The sequence below is a fragment of the Lynx rufus genome, unplaced genomic scaffold (genome assembly GCF_022079265.1).
Source record: "Lynx rufus isolate CCGP_SWC_20201006 ecotype Redwood Valley unplaced genomic scaffold, mLynRuf1.p SCAF_5, whole genome shotgun sequence".
NCBI lineage: Eukaryota > Metazoa > Chordata > Mammalia > Carnivora > Felidae > Lynx > Lynx rufus.
In genome coordinates this window covers 91,695,691-91,722,099 of record NW_025814867.1, presented here as the reverse complement: position 1 = coordinate 91,722,099, position 26,409 = coordinate 91,695,691, and the positions used below count along the sequence as shown (strand labels likewise).

General features: G+C 36.9%; 1 protein-coding gene across 1 annotated transcript in view; it reads right to left on the bottom strand.

Annotated features, from left to right (window-relative positions):
• The window catches only part of POLQ (DNA polymerase theta), a 119,072-nt gene that overhangs the window by 83,546 nt on the left and 9,117 nt on the right, over positions 1–26,409 (bottom strand). The window contains exons 6-12 of the mRNA XM_047100357.1: positions 24,920–25,139; positions 22,185–22,332; positions 18,836–18,982; positions 11,118–11,330; positions 7,130–7,272; positions 5,498–5,702; positions 5,031–5,173 (exon numbers count right to left, since the gene is read on the bottom strand). Of these exons, the coding sequence (XP_046956313.1) occupies positions 5,031–5,173; positions 5,498–5,702; positions 7,130–7,272; positions 11,118–11,330; positions 18,836–18,982; positions 22,185–22,332; positions 24,920–25,139 (1,219 nt within the window). The remainder of the gene's footprint in view (positions 1–5,030; positions 5,174–5,497; positions 5,703–7,129; positions 7,273–11,117; positions 11,331–18,835; positions 18,983–22,184; positions 22,333–24,919; positions 25,140–26,409) is intronic.

Sequence of the window (26,409 nt, the reverse complement as noted above, 5' to 3'; positions counted from 1 at the left end):
AATGTATGGGTCCAAGATTCCCATGGAGGAAGTAACTGCAGTTGTGGTGGAAACAGCAAGACAACCTGAATCAGAAGTGGAGCCTGAAGATGTGACTGAATTGCTGCAATCTCATGATAAAACTTGAATATATAAGCAGTTGCCTCTTACGGATGAGCAAAGAAAGTGGTTTCTTGAGATGTAATCTACTCCTGGTGCAGATGCTGTGAGAACCATCAAAATGACAATGGATTTAGAATGTGACATAAACTTAGTTGATAAAGAAAGCAGCAGCGGAGTTTGAGAGGATTGACTCCAATTTTGAAAGAAGCTCTACTGTCGGTAAAATGCTATCAAACAGCATCGCATGCTACAGAGAAATTGCTTGTGAAAGAGTCAAATTTCATTGGCAAATTTCATTGTTGTCTTATTCTTAAGAAATTGCCACAGCCACCTCCAACTTTAGCAATCACCACCTGGATCAATTAGCAGACATCAACATCCAGGCAAGAACTTCCACCAGCAAAATGATTATGACTTGCTGAAAGCTTAGATGATGCTTAACATTTTTTAGCAATAAAGTATTTTTAAATTAAGGTATGTACATTTTTTAGACAATGCTATTGCACACTTAATAGACTATAGTGACTATAGCATAGTATAAACTTATATATACTGGGAAACCAAAAAAGTCATTTGGCTCACTTACTGCATTGATTTGCTTTGTTACAGTGGTCTGGAACCAAACCTGCAATATTGCCAAGGTGTGTCTGTGTATTAAAAACTAATGAAAATAGTTATCTATGAAGGTCAGTAGAGGTACATCCTTTTGATGTACTTCTGACTTTTGAATCACATAAATGTTTTAAATATTCAAAAAATAAAATAGTATATGAAAACTACAGATTTAACTTAAAACATAAATGTATATTAACTTGCCACATTTTGAGCTAAGGTCAAGGCCTTTTGTTTTGAGTCTAAGTCTACTGATTAGAATTTATCACTGCTTTCTTATGTAGACCACATCCACAATACACTGAAATTCAATTTCTGTTTTGGCCAAGCGTAGTTAGATATTAAAGAGAAATGCAAAATAATCTGTGAGCAGTATCCTTCTAGTTCTTTCCCATATTGACTTTTATAACTTTTTTACAGTTTTTACAGTTGTCTCACATATTTCATTAGCAATTATTTTAATGACTTATATTCAATCTGATTTTCATGGAAGTAAACTGGCAGTCTGACCCTAGAACTGATAATCTTATCCACTGTATGATAAATGAGACAGTTTTAAGGCCGTGGCAGGTAACTTATAACACTGGCTTTGAGATTCTTCCTAGCCACATTCTCAGGCACAGAACTTTGAGCATATTATCACCCATGTATTACAATTGTTCACTAAAAGAAGAAAAAATGGCCTTGTTCTGGCATTTCCCCTCTGTTCACCTCAACACTGTTTTTTATTTAAATGCATTTCCTGATAAGCCTTCCTAATTCTATTTAACTTTGTTTTTACGATTTATTTTTTTAAAGTATTCTCTAGGCCCAACGTAGGGCTTGAACTCACAACCCCAAGATCAAGAGTTGCATGCTCTATCAAATGAGCTGGCTAGGCACCCCAACCTTCCTAATTCTCTGAGAATTTCAGTTTTATGCTCCCACCACTCACTTGCTTATCGAAATATATTATCTTCCCCTTTCCCCCAAGCTTTATCAAAGTATAATTGACAAATGAAATTGGATATATTGAAGATGTATAATATGATGATTTGATACATGTGTTCCTGTGTAATGAATACGACAATCAAGTTAATTAACACATCCATCACCTGACACAGTTACCACTTTGTGTGTGTTTGTGGTAAGAACAGATTTACTCTCTAAACAAATTCCAAGTATACAATACAGTGTTATTAGTTATAATTACCATTTTTAACATTAGATTCCTACAACTTATCCATATCATAAGTGAAAGTTTGTACTCTTTGACCAACATCTACCTATGTTCCCCATGCCCTGGCACCAGGCAACTGCCATTTAACAATATTTCTGAGTTCAACTTTTTCAAATTCCACATGTGAGTGATGTCATATTATATGTGCCTTCCTCTCTCTGGCTTACTGCACTGAACATGATACCCTCCCAGGATAATCCATGTTGTCACAAATGGCAAGATTTCCTTCTTTTTGATAGCTGAATGATGTTCCATTGTATATAGTTATAACATCCTATTCTAAGCTGGTAACAACTTAACTTTGATTACATACACAAACTCCAAAATTTTACTTCTCTATCCCCTTATGTTTTAGGTCATTGATGTTACCATTTACATCTTTTATTTTGTGTATCCATTAACTCATTATTTTATGTTTTTTTTTAATATAGTAGACACGTTACATTAGTTTCAGGTATACAACTTAGTGATTTAACAAGTTTATACATTATGCTATGTTCACCACAAGTATAGTTAACATGTCTTATTATATCACTATTACAATATCATTGACTGTATTCCTTATGCTCTACATTTTATTCCTGTGACTTAATCATTCCACAACTGGAGGCCTGTGTCTTCTTCTCCTCTTCTCCCAATTTGCTCATCTCCCTACCCTACCCCCTCAGTTTGCTTTCTTTAATTAGGATCTATTTCTGCTTTTTGTTTGCTTATTCTTTTTTTATTCCATTTATGAGTGGCATCATATGATACTTGTCTTTCTCATTCTGACTTATATCACTTAGCATAATATCTTTGAGTTCACAGATTTTTTCTTTTCCTTGACTGAGTCCACTTTTGAAGCTACTAAATTTTTCACATCACCCACTGTATTCTTCAGCTCTAGGATTCATGTTTGGTTTTACTTTTTGATGGTTTCTATTTCTTTGTTGAATTTCTCATTCTGCTCATGTACTGTTTCCTAATTTTGTTTGGTTGACTATCTGTGTTTTATTGTAGTTCACTGAAATTCATTAAGAGGATTATTCTGAATTCTTGGTCAGTCAGTTCACAGATCTCCATTTGTTTAGGTTTGGTTATTGGAGCTTTACTAGTTTCTTTGGTGGTGCCATATTTCCTTGATTCTTCATTATTCTTGTATCCTTGTGTTGGTATGTGTGCATTTGAGGAAGCAGTCACTTCTTCTAGTCTTTACAGGTTTGCTTCAATAGGGAAAGATTTTCACTAGTCAGCCCAAACTAGGTTCTCAAAAGCCAGTTGGTAGAGCCCACAGGAGGGTGGGCAAGGTTTGATGCCAGAGTTTCTGGTTGGGTGGGGCCACTGGCTCAGCCCTGCATTCAGGCAAGACCACTCCCTGGGCTGCCTGATCAGGTGGGACTGTTAGCTGGGCTCTGCAGACAGGCATGGCCACTGGCTGGGCTCTCTGGCCAGACAGGACCAGAGACTAGACTCCTTGGATAGGTGGTGCCATTAACTGAACTTTGTGTTCAGGTGTGGCCAGAGGTTGTGCTCCATAGTTGGATGGGGCTGCAGGATGGACCCTGTGATCATGCAGGACTTCTCGCTGTGTTCTACAGTTCAGAGTCCCTGCTCCAGCAGGGCCACAAGATGAGCTCTGCAGTTGGGTAGGGGTGTCGGACTGGTTACCTGCAAAGGCAGAGGTACAGGCTGGGCTCTGCAGTCAGGCCATTGCCTGGGAATCCTAGCTGGGCTTAACTGTTCACCCTGCTTTCTGGTCAAACAGGCAGCAATCTGGCACAAGTGGGTGGAGCCATTTGCTGGGCTCTCTGATTGGGCAAGGTGGCCAGGAGGGATGCAGTGCCATCACTAATCCACACACAAATCCCTGTGAGCCCTACCTCCCATATTGTTCCTCAGGTAATCTAACCTTGCCTATTTCCCTAGTGTTCCCCATAAGGTAAGACAGAAGTGGACTTCCCAGGCAATACTCCAGAATGCTGAGGAAGCTGGATGTCAACCCCAAGCTCTCTTTTTCTCACTGGAGAAACTGTAGGCCCAGAGAATTCCTCCCAGTGTGGTACAGTGCTGGATTAGGGAGGGGCAACACTGTCAAAGTGAAACCACTGCTCTTAGCCTTCTAATGTGGCTTTTCTCAGTTTTTGTGCTCCATGAATGTGTTTCAGCCTAACTGCCAGGTTCTGGGATTTTTAGAAAGGTGTTTTCGTCTGTAAATAGTTACTAATTCATATTTCTGTTATGGTGACTAGAACCAGGGGCCTCTTATTCTGCCATCTTGCTTATGTCAGTTCCTATGACTGCTCTTAATTGACAAAATATTTTTAGCCAGGTTCTTTCCAGAGAATACAATCTCAAACCCTATTTTATTCAATTTTTATCAAAATCTTTGTTATAAGAAATAGTTATAAAAGACTATCTAATATATACAAGCCTTTAAAATTCCTTATTGCATTTATTATAGAGATTTTCTCAAGAATATAAGACCCTGAGTGTCTTTTTAGGACTAAATTTCTCTTATGCAATAAAATGCAACATTTTTCCTAATTATTTTTTTAAAGATTTTACTTTTTTAAGTAATCTTTACACCCAACATGGGTCTCGAACTTACAACCCAGAGATCAAAAGTCACATGCTTTACTGAGACAGCCAGGTACCCCTTTTCCTCATTTTTTTGGTTTTGTTTATCTTATCAATATTGAGACTAATCAAGCTTTCCTGTTTGCTGTAGTTGCTAGAAAACTCAGAACCAAAGTTGGCTACAGGAACTGTACATGACTTAAAGGCATGCATGTTTATGTACAAACCTTTGAATTTTATATGATGATCTTATTTTCAATTTCCTGATATTTCATTATACTTTACTATTCTTTTATATATTGTAAAATATGTTTTTTATAAAACACCTCAAATGCTTTTTTGAAAGGTTAGAGAAAAAAGTAGACAAATAAATTAAAATGTCACTATAACATTTAGCTTATTACTTTAAAACAACTCTCTTCTTACCTGTACTCTATTTCCACCACTGCTACCCTAAAGAAGACAAACAAGATGCTCCCAAGATGTTCAGGATTCTATATAAGTATTTTCTCCCCATTTTCACAAACTTAATAGAACTTACCAGATAAACAATATGCAAATCATTCTCTAAAACAAAGCCCTTCATTGCTCTTTGGAGGTCAGCAAAAATATCTAAAGTATCAGTTGGAGAAAGTGAAGAAGACAGAGTTGCTGAACCAAGATGTGTTGGATGATACACTTTTCCTGGTTGGGGACAGGAGAAGGGAAATAAAGTATCAAATGTTAAAGATTAAATAAAACACTGTCTTTCTGTACTCTATAATTTACGTTTTAGCCTCTGATAAATTTTACAAACAGAATTTTGCCCAATGTATGCATATTTATGAGCAGATTCTATGCTAAATGCCTGATGTTGCTAAATCCAACACTAAGTACTAAAAATGAGTTTATATAGCGCTCGAAAAACCGGTTTCCTTTTATAGTGTTTGAAAAGTCAATTTCCTTTTACTAAGCAGTATAAAGTCAGCAAAGATGAAAAAGTGTATACTGTAATTAAGTCACACTTACCTTCTGTTCCATCACTAGCTTCAGTAATCTGGATGAATTCGTTTTCTAGCAGCCACATTACACAGGCTTCAATTGCTCCAAGTTGAACAGAATCTTGATTCTTCTGAATTCCCAGCTTCCCTTCTCTCATACTCGCAGCCAAAAATGTGCAAGAAGCATAAGTCTGCATATCTTGTGATGTACTTGCCATTCCACCAACTATTATCTGATATAAGAGGTTTGAAATTTTCTGTAACTTTTTAATAAGACATGCAGGCCCTTATGATATAAAAGAAATGAAGTGATTTTGTTCTCTTAAAATATTCTCAGCATCTTAACATAGAGACTTTTTATTAATTCTTCCATTATCACTCGTTATACATGTAGATAACACCTAATGACAACATCAAAAGTTTCCTTAAAAGTAGATACATTTTCTCATAAATGAACATAAATGAATCACTATCTATCTGAAATGTAGGAACTAACAACATAGCCTTCCTTCTGAAACATGTGGGCATATAGGAATGCTAGTATTGAATATTCCCCACTCAGAAGGGGGATGGGAATGGGTGTAGAAAAAGTGAAGTGAGTTGTGTTTTGTGGATATCATCTTCCTACAACTATATTAAATATACTAATTAAGTGTACTAATTTTCCCTTTGACTTCTTCCATTTAATACAGATTGAAAACATACTAAATCAACCTAAACAGAGCTTACTCCTTTTAATGACCCCAATGCATAGTTTTACCAAGATTTATTTAGTATTTGTGGTATTTTGGTTGTTTCCAGTTTTTTCTTATTGCCAATAGTGCCATAATAACCATTCTTGTACATTTAATTTTATGCAATTTCACAAATACATCCCTAAGTAAAACTCTTAGTTGTGAATCTACTGGTAAATGGCTATGTGTTCTGTTTTGGCATTGTTGTTGTTTTTATCTTAGTGGATATGTCCAAGTTGCCCTCCCAAAAGAGTTTCAGCAGTATATGAGAATGCCTACTTTCTATATCCTTACCAACCCTATGTTATCAGTTACTTTCCTTTTTTTGTGTGTTTTCGTTTTTGTTTTCAAATGGAGAGCGAAAGGGGAGAAAAAAAGTATGAGCACAGGTACCAGAACCCCTAGCTCCAGTACTGAAGCCAAGAGCAAGGCATGCTGGTATATGAACAGAAAAATTTCTGGATGAATACACAAAACACTTAAAAGGAGATTCGTTACCTTTGAGGACCCAGAATAGAAAGTTTTATTTTTCACTTTAGATCTTTCCATGTTGTTTGAAACTTCTAATCATGTCTATTTATAATTTGATTTTATTTTAATGTCAATAGGTATTATCTGTATGTAAGAACTATGGTCCATTTTTGTCACCTTTTTTAAAAATTCAAAAAATAATAAAGTATACCTAAAAAAGAAAAAGAATCATCTGGCATTTGGGTTTTAATCCACTGTTCTGAAATACGCTGACATAGCACTAGCTGTATTAAACTCCAGGAAATAACTATATAAAATAGAAGACATTCAGACTTGGGAACACTATAAACAATCTCACAATGAAACACAAAGCTAAGATTTTTCTTCACATCATTAAGTTCTATCATCATATTATAGGCTTCAAAGAGCAAATAATTTAGTGAACTCTTCCTTACCTCCAGAATAGCTCTTATCATGCTTGCAGTTACTTCTTCTCCTTCTCGTCTTTGCAAACAGCTACGAACAGGTTTTAGAGATCCCTGAAGTAGAGCTATGCCTTTTGATTTCTCAGAGTTCTTACAAACTAAGATACTCTCACCTATAACCAAAAAAATGCACATTTGCAAAACCCCAACATATTTCCATAAGATACCTGCCAAAGAGAATTTAAGTTGTCTTACTTATTTAAAAAGAAGGTAATAGATGATAGCAGTTATTATGATCATAAAATTATTGCTGATGCTTTCATTTTCTGAATTTTGGATTGAAGGGGATCAGAATATGCCATACCAAAACATGCCACTTTGGCATAAGGATTATTTTGACCTGAAGGCACTTAGGAAGTAGCAAACACAGTAAGATCTCCTGGCCCTCACCCTGTTTGCCTAGATGTTAAGACATAAATTTCTCTTTGTGAAGGTGTTCCACTTATCACTTATCACTGGATGCAGAAAGGCAGCACCAAGATGGGTCTGCATAAACCTTACTAAATAATCCTTAACTTCTGTTAGTTTCCAGTATATATTTACTTTCCCACAATTTACCACTTCTAGAAACTCAAACCCCTTTTCCTTGGTCTTGTCACTTCACAATTCTATTACCTTTTGTTAAAAGGGTATAAAGCCCCTAACATCTAACTGCTTCTTTGGGTCTTTACTGGTTCTCTATGAAGTCCTCTGTGTATGCAAAAAATTAAAATATTAATATCAAATAAAATATGTATGCCTTTTCTCCTGTTAATCTGCCATCTGTCAGTCTAATTTGCAGGCACTAGCCATAGAAGCTAAGCAGGCACAGGAAAAGTTTCTTTCCTTCCACATAGGAGCAACTGTTTTTACTGAATAATTAAGTATATAATAATAATAGAGGTATTTTGAAAATCATAAAGGAAAATGCAAATGCAAATTATTACTGGTTACATATGAAAACACAAATTCAAAAATATTTACAGAAACCTAGAAATTACATTATAACTCACTAATCAAAAGCTTTAGGTTACTGTGACAATCAAATGAATAAAAATGTGATAGCACTTATACATTATAAACATATATAAAGGTACAATTTATACAAACATAAGCTATTATTATGGTAATTAAGACTAGAAAAAAAGATAATTTTTTTTTCAAAAATGAATCCAATAGTAGGGGAAAGGAAGCAAGTAGATGTGTAAGGGGGAAAATGAAGGCAACTTGCATTAGAGAAAACTAAAAATGGCATTGTGGTGGAGTATATTAATCATTCTAGGGAGAGAGAAGACTTTCCTAAAGCTGATTGCTAAACTGAGAACCAAGATAAGATAAAGATAAAGGACTATAAACTTGATGACTGTTGTTGTTTATCCTAGATATAATTACAAAAAGATAGATGCCATCAAACAAAACAATAGCAGCAACAAAAACAGCTGGATAAAATGCATCAACTGGCTCTTATAAACACTACAAAATAGCCCAACTTAAGATAAAAAATTATCTACAAAATGGATCAACTAGCATTAGTGGCAAATACAAAAAGCCACTTTGGGCTATTCAAACTACTTTCAGCTTTTAATTCTTCAGCAAGATGGACAACCCTTTTTCAAAGTGAGCAAGATTTATGAAAATTAATGCCAATATATACAGTCCAGGTCCCTGCTCCCATCTGTCTGAGGAGGTTGTATCCATACTACAATAGACAAGTCAATTAGAATCAAATCAATTATTACTATTTGACTTGTAAATCACTATTTTTGCACAAAGTACCAACCTCTTATACTGGAAGGTTCCAAGAAATCCACAGAAAGATTAAAATGTTATCTAAATAAAACACCATTAACTGTCTAAGAACATTAACATAATTTATAAAATGTAAAGAAGTTATAAAGATGCTACATAATCTAAAAAGCATGACCAAGTATGCATATCTTCATAATTGATATGAAACACTATATTCACACATTCTCCACTTGCTGGAAGTTCTGAGCAAGCATATGTCATCCTGAAATGGAGCATTATGCAAAGTCAAAACTTCAGAAGTTTCCAAGACCTCAAAAACAAAGTTACTGTGGTATATTTTAGTTTTGTTTAAATGTTAATCTGATTTAAGGCTTGATAATTTGGCCAGGGTACCAACTTTCCAATTATTCTTCCCTATAAGCAAGAGAAGTATAAGCTAAGAATATAGCAGGGCAAATAAAATCTCCTTATCTTCTATATCACCTTAAAGACCCTCTGACCCTAAAAGAAGAGTAGCTGTGTAAAATGAACTTAGACTCCACCCTCCAGAGTTTGAGCCTACTAAGAAATTAGAGTTGGAAGGAAGGGCAGAGGGAAGAGCAAATAGGAATAGGAAGGGAGTGTTTTTGTCTCTTCCCCCAACCTTTTCTAAACACGTGTAATCTGCACATTTTATAGGTAAAGTAAGAGAGCAGGATAAACTTCTTTGATGCCTATAATAGGGGAAATCCAAGGAGTTGGACGTTTTTTTTTTAATCATTAGAATTTTTAGGGCTTAAAAGAAAGGCAGGCCAATGGCCCTTCAGGGATTACAGACAGAGAAGTCATTTGTTACTGGGGCTGAGACACATAGCCATTCTCTCATTTTTCCTTTAATAAAACTCCTACATGTTGGATGGGCACATGGCCACACAGCTAAAGGTTATATTTCCCAGCCTCTCTTGCAGTTGGGAAATGTAACCATGTGACTAAGTTCTGGCCGACTGGATGTGAGGAGAAATACTTAGTGCAACTTCTGAGAAGTGCCCTTAAGGGACAAGTTGTGTCCTTTATTTCCTCATCGCCCCTTCCTGATGGTTGAAATGCAGATGTGATGACAGACAAATCAAGTTATTCTAATAGTCACTTCCTTGGTATACTACCCAGTTTTTTGCACCCAGACTATCCCACTTATTTTCCCATTAAGACTTTCCCTTTTCTCCTGGATATCCTAATGTTCTTCAGCAACCATAGAACTATTTTTTTACATACAGTATAATATTAGTCAATAAAATACATCCTAGAGAAGAAAGATGAGATGACAGAGAACTTCCTCCCAAAGCTCTTTAATGTTGTAAGACTTATAACAATTTTGTCACACCCATAATTATCTACCAGGTTAGTAATAACATTTGCTGCTACCTCAATATTTAATTCAAACAAGACTCTTCCTCATTGCTTAAGACAAAACTTCTGCTTGGTGTCTGTTAATGTTACCATTACTTGCTGACAGAAGAAACTAAAAAGGTGTTTTCAGAACCAGCACCATTTTAGAGAGAAAATAATGGTATGTGAAATTCCTATTCCTAAATGTAAGAGTAGGGGCGCCTGGGTGGCGCAGTCGGTTAAGCGTCCGACTTCAGCCAGGTCACCATCTCGCGGTCCGTGAGTTCGAGCCCTCGCGTCATGCTCTGGGGGGATGGCTCGGAGCCTGGAGCCTGTTTCCGATTCTGTGTCTCCCTCTCTCTCTGCCCCTCCCCCGTTCATGCTCTGTCTCTCTCTGTCCCAAAAATAAATAAACGTTGAAAAAATAAATAAATAAATAAATGTAAGAGTACTTTCCAGCTCTCAGTATCCCTCCTTTGAAGTCTTAGGTCAGTCACCTAAGCAGAACTAAAACCCCATGAAAATTACTCCCTTCATTAGCACTAAATAGATTATACTGGAAATTAAAAATCATCTTCTAGCTAATATGATAAATCATTTTGATTAGAATAATACTGAATCATTTCACTGTATATAAAAGAAAATCTTAATTTTACATTAAGAGAAAATCAATGGCTAATGATATATGAAAATTATAATTTACACTCATTATAAATATTAAGTAAATCAAAAACATGACATTAGTGCTTTGGATAAAAAGAAATACAGCATGATGAGAAATCAATTGGCAGGCATCAGTCAGATTTCAAGTAGACTGACACTGTCCTTCACCAATGCTATTACAATTAAAATCAAACTCACTTACCTACTGTGTCTACCCCTTTCCTGCCAGCACGACCAACCATCTGCTTATAAGTAAGAATATCTAGAGGTCGACCACTGAAAATCGGAGTCCGAATAATTACACGACGTGCTGGTAAATTCACCCCAGATGAAAGAGTAGAAGTTGCTGCCAAAACCCGAATCTGACCTTGACGGAAGGCTCCTTCAATGATATCCCTCTCCTCAAAAGTAAGACCTAACAAAAGGAAGTTACAATAACATATATTGATTAATGAATATATGAAATAATGAGTATAATGAAAATACTGTACTTGATTACTTACAAATGGATCTGGGAATCTACTAGAAACTTCTAAAGATTTTTACAAGCTATTGTTACGACCATAAACAACATCTTTATGTCACCACGGTCTATCTTTAAGAGTATAATCTGCCTCCCCTAGTATATTTTTTTTTTAAATATGAAATTTATTGTTAAATTGGTTTCCATACAACACCCAGTGCTCATCCCAACAGGTGCCCTCCTCAATACACATCTCCCACCCCTCATTAACCCTCAGTTTGTCTTCAGTTTTTAAGAGTCTCTTATGCTTTGGCTCTCTCCTTCTCTAACCTCTTTTTTTTTTTCCTTCCCCTCCTCCATGGTCTTCTGTTAAGTTTCTCAGGATCCACATGAAAGTGAAAACATATGATATCTGTCTTTCTCTGTATGGCTTATTTCACTTAGAATAACACTCTCCAATTCCATCCACGTTGTTACAAAAGGCCATATTTCATTCTTTCTCATTGCCACATAGTATTCCATTGTGTATATAAACCACAATTTCTTTATTCATTCATGAGTTGATGGACATTTAGGCTCTTTCCATAATTTGGCTATTGTTGAAAGTGCTGCTATAAACATGGGGGTACAAGTGCCCTGATGCATCAGCACTCCTGTATCCCTTGGGTAAATTGCTAGCAGTGCTATTGCTGGGTCATAGGGTAGGTCTATTTTTAATTTTCTGAGGAACCTCCACACTGTTTTCCAGCGTGGCTGCACCAGTTTGCATTCCCACCAACAGTACAAGAGGGTTCCCGTTTCTCCACATCCTCGCCAGCATCTATAGTCTCCTGATTTGTTCATTTTAGCCACTCTGACTGGAGTGAGGTGGTATCTGAGTGTGGTTTTGATTTGTATCTCCCTGATGAGGGGCGACATTGAGCATCTTTTCATGTGCCTGTTGGCCATCTGGATGTCTTCTTTAGAGAAGTGTCAGTTCATGTTTTCTGCCCATTTCTTCACCAGATTATTTGTTTTTCGGGTGTGGAGGTTGGTGAGTTCTTTATAGACTTTGGATACTAGCCCTTTGTCTGATATGTCATTTCCAAATATCTTTTCCCATTCTGTTGGTTGCATTTTAGTTTTGTTGATTGTTTCCTTTGCAGTGCAGAAGTTATCTTCATGAGGTCCCAATAGTTCATTTTTGCTTTTAATTACCTTGCCTTTGGGGATGTGTCAAGTAAGAAATTGCTGCGGCTGAGGTCAGAGAGGTTTTTTCCTGCTTTCTCCTCTAGGGTTTTGATGGTTTCCTGTCCCACATTCAGGTCCTTTATCCATTTTGAGTTTATTTTTGTGAATGGTGTGAGAAAGTGGTCTAGTTTCAATCTTCTGCATGTTGCTGTCCAGTTCTCCCAGCACCATTTGTTAAAGAGACTGTTTTTTTTCCATTGGATGTTCTTTCCTGCTTTGTCAAAGATTAGTTGGCCATACTTTTGTGGGTCCAGTTCTGGGGTTTCTATTCTATTCCATTGGTCCATGTGTCTGTTTTTGTGCCAATACCATGCTGTCTTGATGATTACAGCTTTGTAGTAGAGGCTACAGTCTGGGATTGATGCCTCCTGCTTTGGTCTTCTTCTTCAAAATTACTTTGGCTATTCGGGGCCTTTGTGGTTCCATACAAATTTTAGGATTGCTTGTTCTAGCTTCAAGAAGAATGCTGGTGCAATTTTGATTGGGATTGCATTGAATGTGTAGAAAGCTTTGGGTAGAATTGACATTTTGGCAATATTTATTCTTCCAATCCATGAGCATGGAAAGTTTTTCCATTTCTTTATATCTTCTTCAATTACCTTCATAAGCTTTCTATAGTTTTCAGCATACAGATCTTTTACATCTTTGGTTAGGTTTATTCCTAGGTATTTTATGCTTGTTGGTGCAATTGTGAATGGGATCAGTTTATTTGTCTTTCTGTTGTTTCATTATTAGTGTATAAGAATGCAAATGATTTCTGTACATTGATTTTGTATCCTTCAACTTTGCTGAATTCATGTATCAGTTCTAACAGACTTTTGGTGAAGTCTATCTGGTTTTCCATGTATAATATCATGTCATCTGCAAAAAGTGAAAGCTTGACTTCTTCATTGCCAATTTTGATGCCTTTGATTTCCTTTTGTTGTCTAATTGCTGATGCTAGCACTTCCAACACTATGTTAAACAACAGCAGTGAGAGTGGACATCTCTGTCATGTTCCTGATCTCAGGGAGAAAGCTGTCAGTTTTTCCCCATTGAGGATGATATTAGCTGTGGGCTTTACATAAATGGTTTTTTTGATGTTTAAGTATGTTCCTTCTATCCCGACTTTCTCGAGGGTTTTTATTAAGAAACGATGCTGAATTTTGTCAAATGCTTTTTCTGCATCGATTGACAGGATCATATGGTTCTTATCTTTTCTTTCATTAATGTGATGTATCACATTGATTGACTTGTGAATGTTGAACCAGCCCTACAGCCCAGGAATGAATCCCACTTGATCATGGTGTATAATTGTTTTTATATGCTGTTGAATTCAATTTGCTAGTACCTTATTGAGAATTTTTGCATCCATCCATCATCATCATCAGGGATATTGGCCTGTAGTTCTTTTTGCTGGGTCTCTGTCTGGTTTAGGAATCAAAGTACTGCTGGCCTCATAGAATGAGTCTGGAAGTTGTCCTTCCCTTTCTAGTTTTTGGAATAGCTTGAGAAGGATAGGTATTATCTCTGCTTTAAATGTCTGGTAGAATTCCCCTGGGAAGCCATCTGGTCCTGGACTCTTACTTGTTGAGAGATTTTTGATAACTGATTCAATTTCTTTGCTGGTTATGGGTCTGTTCAAGTTTTCTATTTCTTCCTGATTGAGTTTTGGAAGTGTGTGGGTGTTTAGGAATTTGTCCATTTCATCCAGATTGTCCAGTTTGTTGGCATATAATTTTTTATAGTATTCCCTGATAATTGCTTGTATTTCTGAGGGACTGGTTGTAATAATTCCATTTTCATTCATGATTTTATCCATTTGGGCCATCTCCCTTTTCTTTTTGAGAAGCCTGGATAGAGGTTTATCAATTTTGTTTATTTTTTCAAAAAACCAACTCTTGGTTTCATTGATCTGCTCTACAGTTCTTTTAGATTCTATATTGTTTATTTCTGCTCTGATCTTTATTATTTCTCTTCTTCTGCTGGGTTTGGGGTGTCTTTGCTGTTCTGCTTCTATTTCCTTTAGGTGTGCTGTTAAGATTTTGTATTTGGGTTTTTTTTGTTTCTTGAGATAAGCCTGGATTGCAATGTATTTTCCTCTCAGGACTGCTTTTGCTGCATCCCAAAGCGTTTGGATTGTTGTATTTTCATTTTCATTTGTTTCCATATATTTTTTAATTTTTTCTCTAATTGCCTGGTTGACTCATTCATTCTTTAGTAGGATGTTCTTTAACCTCCATGCTTTTGGAGGTTTTCCAGACTTTTTCCTGTGGTTGATTTCAAGCTTCATAGCATTGTGGTCTGAAAATATGCATGGTATGATCTCAATTCTTTTATACTTAAGAAGGGCTGTTTGTGACCCAATATGTGATCTATCTTGGAGAATGTTCCATGTGCACTCGAGAAGAAAGTATATTCTGTTGCTTTGGGATACAGAGTTCTCAGTATATCTGTCAAGTCCATCTGATCCAATGTATCATTCAGGACCCTTGTTTCTTTATTGATCCTGTGTCTAGATGATCTATCCATTGTTGTAAGTGAAGTATTAAAGTCCCCTGCAATTACCACATTCTTATCAATAAAGTTGCTTATGTTTGTGAGTAATTGTTTTATATATTTGGGGGCTCCCGTATTCGGCGCATAGACATTTATAATTGTTAGCTCTTCCTGATGGATAGACCCTGTGATTATTATATAATGCTCTTCTTCATCTCTTGTTACAGCCTTTAATTTAAAGTGTAGCTTGTCTGATATAAGTATGGCTACTCCAGCTTTCTTCTGACTTCCAGTAGCATGATAGATAGTTCTCTATCCCCTCACTTTCAATCTGAAGGTGTCCTCAGGTCTAAAACGAGTGTCTTGTAAACAGCAAATAGAAGGGTCTTGTTTTTTCATCCATTCCATTACCCTATGTCTTTTGATTGGAACATTTAGTCCATTTACATTCAGTGTTATTATAGAAAGATACGGGTTTAGAGTCATTGTGATGTCTGTAGGTTTCATGCTTGTAGTGATGTCTCTGGTACTTTGTGGTCCTTGCAACATTTCACTCACAGAAGCCCCCTTAGGATCTCTTTGTAGGGCCGGTTTAGTGGTGATGAATTCCTTCAGCTTTTGTTTGTTTGGGAAGACCTTTATCTCTCCTTCTATTCTGAATGACAGACTTGCTGAATAAAGGATTCTTGGCTGCATATTTTTTCTGTTCATTACATTGAAGATTTCCTGCCATTCCTTTCTGGCTTGCCAAGATTCAGTAGATAGATCTGTCATAATCTTATCGGTCTCCCTTTATATGTTAGAGTGTGTTTATCCCTAGCTGCTTTCAGAATTTTCTCTTTATCCTTGTATTTTGCCAGTTTCACTATGCTATGTCCTACAGAAGATTGATTCAAGTTACGTCTGAAGGGAGTTCTCTGTGCCTCTTGGATTTCAATGCCTTTTTCCTTCCCCAGATCAGGGAAGTTCTCAGCTATGATTTGTTCAAGTACACCTTCAGCCCCTTTCTTTTTCTCTTCCTCCTCTGGAATTCCTATTATACAGCTATTGTTGTGTTTCATTGCATCATTCAGTTCTCTAATTCTCCCCTCATACTCCTGGATTTTTTTTTAATCTCTTTTTCTCAGCTTCCTCTTTTTCCATAATTTTAACTTCTAATTCACCTATTCTCTCCTCTGCCTCTTCAATCTGAGCTATGGTCACCTCCATTTTATTTTACACTTCATTTATAGCATTTTTTAGCTCCTCCTGACTGTTTCTTAGTCCCTTGATCTCTGTAGCAATAGATTCTCTGCCGTCCTCTATACTTTTTTTCAAGCCCAGCGATTAATTTTATGACTATTATTTTAAATTCATGTTCCGTTATATTGCTTAAATCATTTTTGATCAATTCGTTAGCTGTTGCTACTTCCTGGAGTTTCTTTTGAGGAGAATTCTTCCATTTCATCATTTTGGATAGTCCCTGGAGTGGCGGGGAACTGCAGGGCACTTCCCTTGTGCTGTCTAGAATAACTTGTGTTGGTGGGCGGGGCCACAGTCAGACCTGATGTCTGTCCCCAGCCCACAGCTTGGGCCACAGTCAGACTGATGTGTACCTTATCTTCCCCTCTCCCAGGGGCAGGACTCACTGTGGAGTGGTGTGGCCCCTGTGGGGGCTACTTGCACACTGCCAGGCTTGTGGTGCTGCTTCTATGGGATCTGGAGTATTAGCCGAGGTGGATCCGCAAGGTGCACAGGGGCAGGAGGGGCAGGCTTAGCTCGCTTTGCCATGGGTGGTCCCCTGCGGAAGGGGCCCTGCAGCACGGGGAGGGAGGCAGGCAGACCTGTTGGAGGGATGGATCCACAGAAGTACAGCGTTGGGTGTTTGTGCGGTGCAAGCAAGTTCGGTGACAGAAACTGGTTCCCTTTGGGATTTTGGCTGGGGGATGGGAGAGGGAGATGATGCTGGCCAGTGCCTTTGTTCCCCACCGAGCTGAGGTCTGTCTTCTGCAGCTCAACACCTCTCCCTCCTGTTGTCCTCTCGCCCTCCCGCTCTCTGAGCAGAGCTGTTGACTTATAACATTCTAGATATTAAGTCCCGCTGGCTGTCAGAACTCACGCAGTCTGGCCCCTCCACTTTTACAAGCCAGACTCGGGGCTCTGCCTTGCCAGGTGGGCTGCCCCTCCACCCCACCGGCTCCCTCCCGCCAGTCCATGTAGTGCGCACCGCCCCTCCGCCCTTCCTACCCTCTTCCATGGGCCTCTTGTCTACTTGGCTCTGGAGAATCCATTCTGCTAGATGTCTGGCAGTTTTCTGGGTTATTTAGGCAGATGTGGGTGGAATCTAAGTGATCAGCAGGACGCGGCGAGCCCAGCATCCTCCTACGCTGCCATCTTCTCCTGCATTCCCCTCTAGTATACTTCTATCTCATCTTCTAGCCCAGGGTGGGCAAACTTTTTCTGTATGTATTTTAGGCTTTGCAAGACAGATGGTCTGTGCCAACCCTACCACCGTCAAATGAAAGCAGCCACAGAACAAACGAGCATGACTGTGTTCCAATACAACTTTACAAAAATAAATGGTGTGCTGGATTTGACCAGCAGACTGCAGTTTGTTGACCTCTGTTCTAGAAAATGAACTCACTGAGCATAGAGACATTGCTTATGCATCACACTATCTTCAGGGTCTATCCAACACAGTGGTCAGGCACAGTTTTGATATAAATTAATGCTAAAGAATATATATACAAGTAAATGAAAAAAGTATATACAATATATACTTATCTAGATTATTTTTAATTTTATTTAAAAAATCAAAAGGATTGGGTGCTTGGGTGGCTCAGTCAGTTGAGCGTCAGACTTCGGCTCAGGTCAAGAGTTCACTGTTCATGAGTTCAAGCCCCGTGTTGGGCTCTGTGCTATAGTTCAGAGCCTGGAGCCTACTTCCAATTCTATGTCTCCCTCTCTCTCTACCCCTCCCTTGCTCACACTCTGTCCCCCTCTCTCTCTCAAAAAAAAAAAAAAATAATAATAATTTAAAAAATATCAAAAAGATTGAGGTTCTAGTTTATAAATTAAGTAGTGGGTCCACAGGTATTCATTTTATTAATATGCATAAGTTATATATAATAAAAATATCCTGTATGCTTATATATACACATATATTTTAAAATTTATTTATGTACATGTAATGAAAATTTTAAATAAATTGAAAAGGTTAAATTCCTAATTTTAGGAACTATATATTCTTAATCATATTCTTAGTACATATAATCATGGACAAACCACTCTCTGAAAGAAGTTTTTAGTTCAGTGACTGTATAATCCTTGCAATTTTGACCTGTTTTATTTTTAAACACTTCTAGTGCTCTCAAAATACAATGACAATTTCTAAAATTAATTTGATTTTGATATATTTGTAAGTATATTTCAATACCCCTTAAGATAAAAGGAAACACTCAGAATAGCATAAAATTAGGGTAGCAAATACCTGTCTAACCTAAATTTTAAGAAAACAAAATGTAGAAAAGTAACAATTATAGAATTCACTTCTCCAAGGGAACAAAAAGCCTTTATGTAGTTTTATATACTATACAGATAAGTAAACTAAACATGTTTTATTCTTGTTTAATCTTAATCACACAATTTCTTAAAATGAAATCTAAGAGTATTAGACTGACATGAAATCAAATGCACACAAATATAAATGTGAAGGAATTATGAGGATATCTAGAGGGGGCTTCTTAATAACAGATTACAAATATGGATACCTGCATGATGAAATGCTACTCCCCAAGGTATAGTTTTTTGTAATACAGAGTCCAGTCCTGAAGGTGAACGTTTTAACTGATCCATCACTTCTAGGAGACTCTTTTGTTCCAGTACCACCGGTGGAAGTTCAGATGATTTTACCAATCCTGTCACAGAAAAATTATCAACACTGTTCACCTCTGGATAGACCTCCTTAAGTGCTATCTGCCTAAGTCAGGACAGAGCTAAATATCAGGGCAATGGTTCTAAAATTACCATATACAATAATTAGCTGAACATCTTTTAAAAATACTGATGGCTGGCTCTCATTCCTGGCCATTGAGATGTAATAGGATGCAACCTGGACATAAGGAATTTTTAAATCTCCCAGATGATTCTAATGTGCACCAAAGTTTAGAAAGCACTGTAGTAGAGTGAGACCAAGCCCACAAGAGGGGACAAAGGACCCAGCTAAGGAAGGAGAGGATTACAGATACTACCACTCAGAGCCTAAAAATCAAAATCCTTACTCAGCAGTATACTCTCACACAATAGGCATCCTTGAGTCTCAAGTAGGAGCCCAAGAAATGGCATTCCAAATAGGAAATGGTCATAGAGGAGATGATGGGAGAGAGAGAAAACAAACTTAACAGAACGCCAATAGACTTAATAGTGACCAATAATAATTCTAGATTCTCCACTTATAATTCTAGTAATGACAGCCTTTAAATTCTCTGAAAATCATTTTATATACCAGTTTTTGCAAGGATGTGGATCACCTTGTGCATAATTGCCTCCATGCAAAAGTCAGATATATTAAATGGCAAAACAGAAAATTCAGCGGACCATTTGGTATAGGTATATAAAATCTAGTTTTAAATAACTGTAAGTGTTTGTATATGGTAGAGAATACTCGGAAATGTCATTTTCTTTGTGAGAAGGTGCTAAGCCTTTGAAACCAGCATTACTTGATATCAGACTAAATGTCTTGTTTGAATAAAAAGACTGAAATGAAGGATGAATAAAAAGCAAATATAGAATGTCCCCCTAAAGGTTCAGAAAAATGGAAGTGCCAATGCTCAATAAAAATGATTAAAATGTGTGCAAAAAAAAAAAAATCCTTGCTCAAAGTGTGTCCCACCAACCAGCAGTGTCAGAACCACCTAGGAACCTATTTCTGTGTGACAATTTTTCTAGCCTATTTGCCACTAATGTGGTAATTAATCACACATCACCTTCTGTTTTTGTCTCTCTGTGTAACCTGCTCCCTTATTAAGTAAGACCTCAACTTTTTTAGGTGTAGGAACTATGTTTTCTTTAAAGAATCTCCCAAACTTTTGGATTTCTGAACTAGCAAATTTCTCATAAGATATATTTTTAATATAGCTTCTATTTCCTAATTAAAAAAATATTTTAGGTAAACTTTTCTTAAAATTTTAAAGACTCAGAGGGGCGCCTGGGTGGCTCAGTTGGCTGGGCGTCCAACTTCAGCTCAGGACATGATCTCGTGGTCCGTGAGTTCAAGCCCCACATTGGGCTCCATGCTGACAGCTCAGAGCGTGGAGCCTGCTTTGGATTCTGTGTCTCCCTTTCTCTGGCCCTCCCCCGCTCACACTCTGTCTCACTCTCTCTCTCAAAAATAAATAAACATTAAAAAAAAAATTGGGGGGCACTTGGTGGCTCAGTCGGTGGAGCGTCCAACTTTGGCTCCGGTCATGATCTCACAGCTTGTGAGTTCAAGCCCCACGTTGGGCTCTGTGCTGACAGCTCAGAGCCTGGAACCTGCTTTGGATTCGTGTCTCCCTCTCTCTCTGCCCCTAACCCACTCACATTCTGTTTCTGTCTCTCTCAAAAATAAATATTTAAAAAAAATGTTTTTTTTTTATTAAAAAAAATTTTTAAAGACTCAGAGAGGCTTGTCAATGTTTTATTATGCTAAGTACAATTAAACATTTTTTTAAAACTACCATTGATTGATACCTTTATTTCCAAAGAAAAGTCATCTTAACATAAAAGAAATTAGTAGGGATAATTTCAGAATTTAAACTTCAGCTTTACAAAAAATGTGCTGCCTTGTCTTTACTTTTCTAGTGAAAAGTTCATCATAGCCCAGGCTCCAATTTAAGCACCAGGATTTGGGAACCCTTGTGATAAATCAAAATGACAGAATCTCAAGCAAAGAAGGTAATAATAATATTTCTGTCTATCAAAGGAATTTAAGTTATTATGGTACAACATAAAGAATATAAATGGCATAGTATAGGAAACATCAGTTAGGAGGGAAATAAAAGCAGTATTATTATAATGTTGGGCTGGAGTCTTCCCAAAATAAACTTCAAGCAAAGTTTACTTATTAGATCTAAGCTTGAGGTATCTATCACCTATCCTCATGACTGCAGTAGCATAATGAATTCATAAAATATCCTAATATTCTGTGACCAGAACTGGTTGGTCTCTGTCTTCTCTACACCTATCTTGGACCCCAAGGGACCACAGGTTAGCAAAAGTGGTGAGGGAACAGGGCTCATCCTAGAATCAGTAAAATATATACTAATAGTCATAGCTATACACTAAATTACTACTCAGCAATAAAAAAGAATCAGTTTGATAGATTTAACAACCTGGATGAATCTTAAAAATACCATGCTGAAAGAAGCCAAACATAAAACACACATACATACTATGTAATTTCATTTATATGAAATTATTAGAAAAGTCACAACTAATCTAGAGAAACAGAAAGCAGATCAGAGGTTGCCTGGGGCTAAGAATAGAGAGGAGATTGATAGCTAAAGAGCAAAGATTACATTTTAGGATAAAATGTTCTATATGTTCATTAGAGTAGGGATTAAACAAATGTATACAATTGTTAAAATTCATTAAATTATATAATTCAAATGGGTACATTGTATTGTGTATAAATTAAACCTCAATAAAGCTGATTTTAAAATACATATGTGTTTATATACATACATATGTATATGTGTGTGATTCTTTCTTAGAGTTTAGAAATATAAAGAGAGAGATGTCTGATTTCTCCAGAAAAATGTGTATATGAAATTTTATATATAATTTAGGGGCTTCAAAGATATCTCTCAAAGCCCATGGACCCCAGATGAAGAATCTTGTATGTTTAGTAGTATGCACCTGTATAAATCCAGTATTACAAAAATCTGAAGGTTAGCCTGAGTGTATGTATACATTGTCTATAATGAGGATAAGGAGAGGAGCATAGTTTTGTAAAGGAGTGTCCAGTGGGCAGGTGGAGGCAATGATCAAAGAGAACTATACTTTATTTATATAATCATTAACATTACTTTTAAGCAAATATACTGAAAATAGAGGCTTTCATTTCCATCAGTAACTTACCCTCAGCTTGATGGTGTAGGTTATAAAACTCACGGGCAATGATATCTGCCAACTTCTCACACCATTTCTTTGATGGACAGAAAAGTAATACTGAATGGTTATCACAAACGGTCTCATAACATAAACTAACAACATGGTCCTCATCTCCCTAAAAAAGAAAGAGAAATAGTCATTTTAGTGGTCTTTCAAAACATTTCACATCAGTTTCAAGTCACTCACTTTGCTTATTGGGGAAGGTTTTTTTCTACTGAAAGGTATAATAAAAACCAGTTACAAAGTCAGTAACAAAAAAAAAGCAAGAGAAGAAAAAAAAAGAAATAAGCTTCCTTATGATGCAAGGTAATTTCAGGTAGAACAAAGTATATGTAAATGTCTAGTAGCCCAGTGAGTTCTCAAAACTGGAAGGTCAGTGTGTTTAACTGGATTCATTCATTCATTCATTCACTTGATGAACAAACATTTACTACATACCAGATACTGTTCTAGGTACTGGAGATAAAGAACAAAGCAGAAAAAAAGCTCTGCCCTCAGAATTTTACTACTCCAGTAAGAAGGGATTGATAATAACAAAAACAAGCTAAGTAAAACACACAGAATTTTGAAGAGTGCTAAAAATAAAATGGAAAATAGGGACCAGGAAAGGGAGGACATTATAATTTAGATGAGTTAGCCAGGGAAGGTCTCAGAAAGTGACATTTGAGTAAAGGTCCAAAGGTGAAAGAGTAAACCATGCTGACGAGTGGGGGGAAAGCATTCCAGACAGAGAGAACCTGAGGTAGAAGATTCTTGGTGTATCATAGAACAGCAATGTGGCTGTGGTGGGAGTGAGAAGGAATGTAGTAGGTGAGGTCAGAGCACTAAGGGGCTGGGGACAGATCACATAGGGCATTATAGGCTACCAAAAAGAGGCTGGCCTTCATTCAAAATGAAACAAGGAAGCATTCCAAGTTTGGGAACATAATGGTTATGTGATCGGATGCTCATTTAAAAAGAAAAATTTTTTAATGTTTTTATTTATTTTGGAGACAGAGAGAGAGTATGAGCAGGGGTGGGGCAGAGAGAGAGGGAGACACAGAATCTGAAGCAGGCTCCAGGCTCTGAGCTGTCAGCACAGAGCCCGATGCAGGGCTCGAACTCAGAGACTGTGAGATCATGACCTGAGCTGAAGTCAGACGCTCAACTGACTGAGCCACCCAGGCACCCCTCGGATGCTCATTTTAAATAGATCACTAGCTCCTGATTTAAGCATAGACTGAAAAGGGAGAAGGTGGGAAATAGAAAGATCAATTAGGAGACTATTTCAATAATCCGAATAAGGGTCAAGTGATTCAAATAGGGTGGAGGCATAGACATAATAATAGAAAGAGATTAATAGGACAGTAAATAAATGTGTTTACATATATATTTCATTGAGGTAACCAAGGCACAGTCTGCTGCAGTTTGGGGTACGAAGCAAAACAACTGAATAAGATTCCATGCCAGGCATACAGAGGCTACAAATGCATACCTATGAGAGTACTGAAACGTGAATTTACTCCTATTACCAACTCCAGCTGTTTCAGTACTCAGAGGCACAGCTCTTTATAAAATGTGAAGATGCCCCACTCCACAGATGATGAATCAGTTTTTTAATGTCAGGATTGAAAAATCAGACCTAAAAAAATACTGTGAACTAAAATTTTTTAACTGTATTTATCGGTGTGTGAGGAAATTTATCATTCATCAAACACTTCCTAGATGCCAGTTTTTTAAAACCATACTTCATTCTTACAATAAGTGTTACATCGCATTTTATAGAGGAAGACAGTATGTTCAGAGAGGTTTTGTGATTCAACTAATATCAGTCATATCAAGAATCTCTATGGAATACCAGAAATAGGTCTGACTCCAAAAATGTTTTTCCCCTTTACTATATATTATAATTACTACTTAACAAAAGTTTCATTTTCCACATTAGTATTTAGTAAGTAAACTAAATCATAAGAAAATCTTTTCCCAGTTAAAAAGAAAAATCTACAAAATCAGTTATTACTTATTATTTATATTATTTTCTATTACTTATACTTACTGGAAATGATAATTTTTTTTTAAGTTTGACAGACAGCGTATGAGTGGGGGAGGGGGAGGGGCAGAGAGAGAGGGAGAGAGAGAATCTCAAGCAGACCCTGCACCGTGAACAGAGCCTGATGCAGGGCTCAAACCCAGCAACTGTGAGATCATGACCTGAACTGAAACTAAGAGTCGGACGCTTAACCACCTGAGCCACCCAGGTGCCCCACAAAACGATAATCATTTAAATTCAAGGCACAACTACATTTCCTCTCTCACCATCACCACCAGTTATTTAAGATGAAACCAATTAGCTTAATATTAAGTAATCCTTCTGGGGCACCTGGGTGGCTCAGTAGATTGAGCAATCGACTTCGGCTCAGGTCATGATCTTGCGGTTCACAGGTTCGAGCTTTGGGCTCTGTGCTGACAGCTTGCAGCCTGCTTTGGATTCTGTGTCTCCCTCTCTCTCTGCCCCTCCCCTGATCACACTCTGTCTCTCTCTCTCAAAAATAAATAAACAAAAAATTTTTTAAATAAAAAAATATTAATAATCCTTCTGATGGCGATGTAAAGCATATTCAACTACTTTGCGACCACTAACTTATATAACTCAAAAAATGTTAACAACTTGCTAGAAAATGCAATCAAACACTGGGAATACTGATCGAAGAATACTGACTTACCTTTACTTGTAGACTGGGCTGAAATTCCCTCACAAGCTTCATTGAAGAATCATATATAGAATTTCCAATTTTTACTGACTCCAACAGTGGTACAGGACGAAAGTTGGTGTGGTAGAGTTCAGCATTTAGCCAGGAAGCCACAAGATCCAAATTAGGAAGAGTAGCACTCATGCCAACAATCTGCACGGCATTAGACAGAGGACTGGCTAAATCTGTCTGGCTGTAAAAAATAAACAAAAATGATGTTAAAAGATACATAGTATTAATTACAAATAGTGTTGCTAACAATATTTTTGGTCATGTCCTTCAGGACATACACCAAGTCATTTTTAAGGTACACACCTAGAAATAAAATTACTGGGTTACAGCTTATCTTCAATTTTATTAATGTCAAACTGGTTTCCAGAGACGGTACCAAAGTATCTCCATAATCCATGTGTGTTTTATTGTTCCACATCTTGTCACCACTTAGTAAAAAAAAAAAAGATGCCAATCTTTTTTTTCTTTTTTAATTTATTGTCAAATTAGCTAACATACAGTGTAGTCTTGGCTTCAGGAGTGGATTCCATGATTCATCACTTACATATAACACCCAGTGCTCATCCCAACATGTACCCCCCTCAATGCCCATCACCCATATTCTCCAACCCCCAAACCCCCATCCCATCAACCCTTAGTTTGTTCTCTGTATTTAAGAGTCTCTTATGGTTTTTCTCCCTGTTTGTAACTTATTTTTCCTTCCTTTCCCCTATATTCATGTGTTGTGTTTCTCAAATTCCACATGAGTGAAACCATATGATATCTTTCTCTAACTGACTTATTTCACTTAGCATAATACTCTCCAGTTCCATCCACGTTGCTGCAAATGCCAATCTTTTTAATGTTAGCCATTTTGGAAAGTGTGTGGTAATATCCCCTTGAAGAAGTAGTTTACATTTCCTTGATTAGTAATGATATTAAGACCATTTCATGTTTATGGACCATTTGGATACCATCTTATAAATGCCTGTTGAAGGTGCTTGCCCATTGACGTATTGGGTTTTTTCTTGATCGTAGAAGTGTGTGAATGTTCTAGATAATAACTTTCCTCTTTCAATAAGTTTTGCTCTTGTTTTTGTTTCCTTCTACTTTCTGTGGCATTATTTTACTATTCTTTTTCTATGTTCTTGAGATGAATAATGCATTAATTTTTCAGTCTCTCCTCTTTAATAATATATGCACTTTATACTATCAAGTTCCCTTTAAACTTTAGCTACATTTCAAAAGTTTTGTTAGGAGATATGCCTTCAAACTATCTTCCAATTTCTACTGTGATTACTTTTTTGACCCAAAAATGGGTCAAAATGTTTTTCCCAATTTCCAGTGTGAATTTTCTAGTCATGCCTCTCCTATATTTATTTCTAGTTGAATCCCATTTGTCAGAGAATAGATTTTAGGTGACTTAAACCCTTTAAAATATATTGCTTTATGGCTCAGCATTAGTACAAATT